Consider the following 7,329-nt stretch of genomic DNA (forward strand, 5'->3'; position numbering starts at 1 on the left):
CAAAAGGAGTTACGAGGGGCCCAGAAAGCAACAGTCCCCTTCATACCCCCAGGGCGCGTGGGTTTGCCTTGTCACCCGCCTCGTGGGTCTTCTAGTCCCCCCCCCTCCCCCCGAAGCTTCAGGGGTCTCTTATGTTTAAAAAATCGTCAAAATATTTCGTCGCGTTTGGACTTCGTTTGATATGGATTTTCTGAAAAACAAAAACAACATTTGTCATTGGGCACTAGTTTACTATGTTAGTCTATGAAAATCATATAAAAATGCACCAAAATCATATAAAATTATTATAAATATGACATGAATACTTTATAAATTATAGATACGTTGGATACGTATCATCAGCCAATCCGCGTACCATCCAATATCTGATGCATATTTATCGGGAAGGCAAATTCCACTCGTTCATATGAGCACATGCCATAGAGGCGAAGACAATTATACAATCATTAGCTCGTGGTCATTGCCAATAACCGACCACCAAACATGATACATCAACATGTTACTTTTCAAACCACATCTCATGACAGTTGCTCCACAAAGCAATGATGAAAGTCGAATAAAATTTGCATATGGCAAGATACTAGATACAATTCTCGTACATCCAATGAGTTTAAGATATTCTAATACACAAAAGGACTTCTTCTTAATTTACAATTTTTGTGAAGGTCTATATATCACCCAATCCTCCTTCTTCGGTACGCTTCGTCGCACAGGAGATGCATGCAGAAAAAGTGAGACGATAAGATGTAACGCATGCTTGCACGATCAATGCACACTAAAGTTACGATAAACATTGTGTATACGCCTATTTTTGGCTCCATATTATGACTTTCAGTACTCGAGTTGATTCATCTAGCATTACGCCACCGTTTGACCCGCTCCACACGCAAAAACAAAACGCCACGTCAAATAGATAATCTGAGATAGCACCACCTACCAATCTATCTGTATCCGTCGCACCGACGGATGTATTTATTATTATGTTTGACCCGTTATCTTAGCGACGAAGGACACCCGCAACCTAGAGTCGGAAATCGTCGAGAGAGTGAAATAGCCTTGTTTGTCTCAAATTGCCTGCATTTTTTTATTTCTGCTTTCTAGTTTGAGTTCTCCTCTACCAATTTGGAGAACCTTGATTATAAGCGTGCAAGAACATGCTCTGTAAAAGGTAAATTGCAAATCCAGACGACACCATAAAATCCCTCTCTACGCCTGCAGTCAATCCTGACGTCCACTGGAGCACAAACGGTCGTGACACCATCACATCATCACAAGGGCAAAAGGCAAAGCCTCGGGCACGGGGGGAAAACGTGACGCGGCGTATCTGGGCCAGACGCCCCGAGGGGGAAAGGAAAACCCACATTTTCAGCCCAAACAAAAACCGAAACCACGCGAGGCAGCGAGCGAGCCCTTCCATCCCACCCCACCCCACCGGTGCCTGCCTGCCCGTGCGCACGGCCACGCTCCCCCCAGAGCCAGAGGCAGAGGCAGAGGCGAGAGAACCAACCCGAGGCCAGGCGGCGATGGTGTCGGACTCGGAGCTGGTGGAGCGGCTGCGGGAGGTGCTGCGGGAGTCGGACCTCACCACCACCACCACCGGCGCCCTGCGCCGCCGCCTCGAGGAGGACTTCGGCGTCGACCTCTCCGACAAGAAGACCTTCGTCCGGGAGCAGGTCGACCTCCTGCTCTCCGAGTTCGCCGACAAGGCCGAGCCGGAGGATGCGCCCGTGGAGGAGGAGGATCCGGGGGAGGTGACGCCGGAGGCCGGGGAAGGGGGTGAGGAGAAGGGCGAGGGGGACGAGGAGGGGGCCGAGCAGCAGGAGGGGGAGGGGGAGGAGGAAGAAGAGGAGGAAGAGGAGGAGGAGGAAGAGGAGGAGAGTGGCGGCGGCCGGAAGAAGAAGCGGCGGTGAGGCGCCTTTGCTCCCTGTCCATCTCTCCCGCATTTGCTGCTCCGTTTAGGGTTCATTGCGCGCTTCGTTTTCATCGATCTGTTAGGATACGCGTCGGCACTGTGCATTCGCGTGCGATATCTTTGACCGAACAGTAGTGAGGATTCAGGCGTTTCTCTCAAGGTTCGTGGAGGGTTCTGGGGTTGCATATTCCTTGCCGTGTTTAGGCTGTTACTGCTCCTGCAAAGCTGTTATTATCTCGCCAGGGGAAAACCGCGTCTGCTTTATCCCTGCCATTGAAATCTTGGACCAAATTGTCGGCAAAGGTTTTGCTTGCGTTTGCTATCGCTTTTCAATTTGCCTTGACATGATATGTTTATTCTTCCTTTTAACTTGTTTTGCTCAAGTATCTGTTGATGGTACCATGCTGAGTTTGTTCTGTTTCCTGATTGACTTGGTGTTTTCTCCTCTTCTTGCTATGGTGGATGTTTACTGGGTTCTTTTTGTGTTTGTCACTGTTATTACAATTAGTGCTTCAGGCGGCTTAATTCCTCTAATTAATGTGCGCATGGAACACTTTGTACCTGCATTTGTTGTATATTAGCCGTTTGCAGTTGCATGATGTAGTCGTGCTTATATTTCCTATCGGCTGATGTGTCCGTGAGTCTTGTAGGGTCATTAGCTGCAACATTTGGTGATTGTAATGCAATTGCATTTTCCACCGCTCATGCATTTTGATGTTTCATGCACTAGACATTGTAATGCTCACTGATGCACTAGACATTCTAAGTGTTTTAACTGCTTGGATAATATCTCCACAATCAGTAGAGATGCTTCAATTACTTTACACCTCAGCATTGTGCTGAACGACCAACTCAGGGACATTTGAATGGGTTGGTGATTTTGTGGCTGCATTTTGTGCTGTGCATGCAGGTGTGTGTTGGTGCATATACCACCAGTGTAGAGTGTACCACAAGAACATGTGGAAAGGCAATATCCATGTATACTCAATAGTATACCTCTTACTGCAAAGCAATTACCCGACAATTAGTGTTTCTGCTATCATGTGGCTATTTGTCCAATATTTGCTATCCCGCTGATCAATGATAAATTCGGTGGTGGATAAGCCACTTGTATTTTTTAGGTAGGGGCCGCTGTGGTCGTACATTTGGGGCTCTGATGTACCTTTTGCTTCCTGATTGTTGGTCTCTTTGTACTGCTACCTCTGTAACTAAATATAGGACGTTTTTGCAGTTTAATTTGAACTGCAAAAACGTCTTATATTTAGTTACAGAAGGAGTAGTTAGGTATTAGTAGTTCTCAAGTTAGGAATTTCCTTTTCCTATTATAGTTGTCTGAATGTATTTCAAGACTTGGAAATTAACTGTTGAAGATGTTGACTTAAGTACCAGTCAACGTGGTTGGGTTAAACACATGGTCTTACTACAATGAATTGGAGTTTACACTCAGGTTCAGTAGTTCCACAGTCACAATCTGTGGTGGACCAGTGGTTATTCAGATTAGAATGAAATACTGTGCAATTCAAGACACTAATGGGATACCTCTGCTTATATAGGTGGAAAGATGATAGCTGAAATCAGCTGGTACTATTATTCCGTGACATTTTGGTATAGTTCCCACACTAGAAGGTTTATCATAGTGGAGCTGTTCTCAGGCGTTTTTTCCTGAAAGTTTGCTGATGAGCAGCACATCCTGTTGTCTTTTCTATTGTTCTTACATAGTTATAGTTAGTTACTACGGATCTGTATTCCTGCATGACTCATAGGTTGAGAACCAAACTGATTATTTGCATAGAATATATGTATATGTTAAGATGTGTGGTATTTTTTTAGGCATGTTTGAGTTACCGAGCAGGTTCGTTAGCTCTGTTGGACATTTGCACAACTTCTCGTATTGACAATGCTTACTCTTTCTAAATGGCCATACCATACCCAGTAATTTTTTTAACCCTATCAATTGCATAGGTTGGGTGATGGCAAGAAAAAGGCTGGTGGCTTTACAAAATTATGCAGCATTTCCCCAGCACTTCAAGAGTTTGTCGGTGCCTCTGAGTGTGCCAGGACAGAGGTAACCACACCTCCCGATTTTTGTCACTTCTAAACCTCATATCAGATGAATGGTTTGTCAAGAATCTTCCTTGTCTTATTTCATGGTGTGCTTTCCAGGTTGTCAAGAAGCTTTGGGCATATATTCGAGAAAATAATTTGCAAGACCCAAGCAATAGGAGGAAGATTCTGTGTGATGATAATCTGAAGAAGATTTTTAACGTCAATTCAATTGATATGTTCCAAATGAATAAAGCTTTGACCAAGCACATTTGGCCATTGGATTCTGATGGTATCTCTCTCTCTCCCTCTCTCTCTCTCTCATACACACGCGCGCGCACATCTGGGGAATATGAGGCATTAGTATATAACTATCAAAGAAGGGATACACAACTTCCAGTATATTTTCCATTGCTTGGTATAATACTCATGCTTTGCCTGCTAAAAAAATGCATGCTGACTCAATATAACAAACATACTATTTGCTAATAGGTACTCCCTCCGTTCCAAAATAGATGACTCAACTTTGTACTAACTCTGTACTAAAGTTAGTACAATGTTGGGTCATCTATTTTGGAACGGAGGGAGTATAAATTTAACCCCATTGATGCTCTTTCGATGTTCTCTTATGTGTTGTTACTATTGTACTAACAATAATGCCTTTATCAATTCTGACTGCACTAGAACATGGTATTGTGCATCAGAGCTGTAGAAAAATTGTTGCCCTGCTAGCATGGAGCTCAGCTAATAAAGTTGCTCGCTGCGATGGATGAAAGAAAAGAAAATGAACAAAGAAAAACTGTCGTTAATTTTGGTACAAGTATCATCTGGTTTGTAAGAATGTATGTGTTGATAGTCATATACTCATTCCTCATATCTCTAATTTTGTTTTATTTTGGCATGTGGTACTGTATAAGCTTAGTTGGCCTATGTTTATTTGAACTTGTTACGGGACTTAAATGTTGGCTGATTTATTAATTAGCTTGTGCTTATTACCTAGGTTAGGACCTTTGCCATTTAACATGTATGTACAAGAATAAAAGGTGGAGCTGGTTTCATGCATCATAGTAGACTCCATTGAATATATATATATATATATATATATATATATAGTATCACTGTCGACCTAACCTATCTCTGAGGTAATTATTCTCTGTGATTTATTAGGTCCCGTCTCACCCAAAGAGAAGTCGACACCCAAAGAGAAGTCGACACCCAAAGGGAAGCCTCAAAAGAGAGACAGAAGTGAAGGTTCGAAAATATTTGATTAGCTTCCTGCTGCGTGAGTTTCTGTTCTCGCAAGGTTATTGATGAAATGTCCTTTTGCAGGAAACAAGCAAAAAGGTGGATCCTCTGGGTCTACTTCTGGTCTTCTTGCGCCCCTTGTACTTTCGGATGATTTAGCAAAATTTATTGGCACCGGTGAGAATATGTTGTCACGATCTGATGTAGTGAAGAGAATGTGGGATTATATCAAAGACAATAACTTACAGGTAAATGCTATTTTCCTGGATATTGCATTACTGTTCATGATAACATCAATTTGAAATGTCAAGCAGTTTATTTATTGGTTGATACGACGGTACATGTAAGAAATTTTGCGGTTGTGCGGCAAGGCTTACTTACGTAGTCATTGTTGTGTCGGGTTTTTTATCTGGAGTGATACATCACGGCAAACATGGTAGCATATGTGCTGGAGAAAGCATGCTACTCAACTACTAAGTTGCACATAAGTTTATGATGCCTTATTACCCTAGTCCCGACCAAGTATCATATGGATCACTTACGAGGACCACACTACCATGTGTCCATATAGATTCTAAGTATTCTTATTCCCATGGCAATGCTTACACTCTATGATACACATTTCCCAGTGTACCTGATAGCCTGAGATTTGTGGTAGTATGTGGTTAAATGCAAATCTGCAACTCTGTCCTGCAGCCTCGGGTCTAATAAATGGGGTAATAACACATCTTAGTATTGTGTAATGTACAATTCAGATCATTGGGATGTACGACAGGTCTAGATTACTGAAATGTTGCCGTTTATAATCTGCTGTGAGCTTTTGCTTGTCTTTTCAAACAGCCATTGAAAACTCAAGTATGCTGCAGTACCGGGGCACTATTTTGGTGTTACTTAGGACTAACTCTGCATCAAAGCATGCACACTTTTAAACAGCAGCTTTTGTAGTCAAATCATTACGGTGGTATGGTGTCTCCTGTATACTCTTTTACCACCTCATTAGCTGAAATATTTTGAGAAAAAGGAGGCGGCATTGGTCGAGATGGACCAACTGGGCACTGCAATTTTCAGTTCTTTAAATCTTTTTGTCAGAAACTTGGACGTTACTTTTGATTGTTTGAATACATCCACTGTTGTTTGGCTTCGGAGTTGCTTTCTAACTTGGTTTTCGAGATGTTGAAATTGTTCATGTGGAATAGTAAGAAATGGTTGATCTTATCTGAACACCATGATTGTATCAATCTGCCGCATCAGACTTACCTTTTGTGTCCTTGTTGGTGTTTTAAGGATCCTTCTGACCGGAGGAAAATAATCTGCGACGAGAAGCTGAAGGATCTATTCCAGGTTGAATCATTCACTGGATTCACTGTGTCGAAGCTGCTGAACCCCCATTTTACAAAGGCAAAGTAGGGAGGCTGCACCACCCCCGGCCCGCGGCACCCATAAGGACGGGTGGTTTTGCTTTTCTTGTTTTGCAGTAAATCTGTAACCGTGGAACATGTAGGAGTCATCATCAGAGAAATGTGGAACCTTAACTTGTGTGAATTCCGGTTGGACTTTTCCCCCATTTATCAATGGTAGGGTCTTCAGTGTCTACAGTATTTTGCGCCTGCGCTTTCTCCAGCAAGTAAAATGTGGCAACACGACCTTGCGTGCATTCTCGCTGAAGCCATCCATGGTCCTCCGAATTATGCTTGGGGATGACGATAAGATCGGTTGTCTCGGGCAACTTTTGGGGACGAAAAGATGGTAGGGGTCATGAGTTGGGTGCTTCCACTTTCGTACAGGATCTCTTGCCTTTGCGGCTCCAGATATGGGATAAGTCAGCTGCAGTGATGCGCCCAGGTTTTCTTGGTTGTACTGTTCTCGTACTGTGCGAGATCTGCAGCAGCCGGCAAAAGTAGATTAAATTCATGGTTCTCGTAGATAAAATTTGGAGTAGGACAGTGAGATCCACTGATCCTATCGATATTCTTGATATCAAACTTAAAAGGGTGAAACGTTTTTTTAAAGGTTGGGATCAAGTAGATATGGTCATTCTACGAAAAAGAAAGATCTTAGAGGAGCTGGCTGTGCTAGAAGAAGATCTGAAATATACTGGCTTCAATTCTCATGAAAGATGGTTGTTGAAA

The 7,329-nt window shown here is 43.0% G+C and overlaps 1 protein-coding gene across 1 annotated transcript; it reads left to right on the plus strand.

The window, feature by feature from the left end:
* Positions 1-1,391: 1,391 nt before the first annotated feature.
* LOC125510684 (upstream activation factor subunit spp27-like) lies at positions 1,392-6,793 on the plus strand. Its single transcript, XM_048675935.1, has 6 exons — positions 1,392-1,906; positions 3,875-3,977; positions 4,076-4,247; positions 5,123-5,206; positions 5,285-5,448; positions 6,485-6,793. The coding sequence occupies exons 1-6, from the start codon at positions 1,524-1,526 to the stop codon at positions 6,605-6,607; spliced, it is 1,029 nt and encodes a 342-aa protein (XP_048531892.1). The 5' UTR covers positions 1,392-1,523; the 3' UTR covers positions 6,608-6,793.
* The last annotated feature ends 536 nt before the right edge of the window (positions 6,794-7,329 follow it).

Source organism: Triticum urartu, chromosome 5 (genome assembly GCF_003073215.2).
Source record: "Triticum urartu cultivar G1812 chromosome 5, Tu2.1, whole genome shotgun sequence".
Classification (NCBI taxonomy): domain Eukaryota; kingdom Viridiplantae; phylum Streptophyta; class Magnoliopsida; order Poales; family Poaceae; genus Triticum; species Triticum urartu.

Coding starts and splice junctions, on each gene's coding strand:
- LOC125510684 (XM_048675935.1), top strand. CDS start 1,524: ATGGTGTCGGACTCGGAGCTGGTGGAGCGGCTGCGGGAGGTGCTGCGG. Junction 3,978..4,075: donor CTGAGTGTGCCAGGACAGAG/GTAACCACACCT, acceptor TGTGCTTTCCAG/GTTGTCAAGAAGCTTTGGGC. Junction 5,207..5,284: donor AAAGAGAGACAGAAGTGAAG/GTTCGAAAATAT, acceptor GTCCTTTTGCAG/GAAACAAGCAAAAAGGTGGA.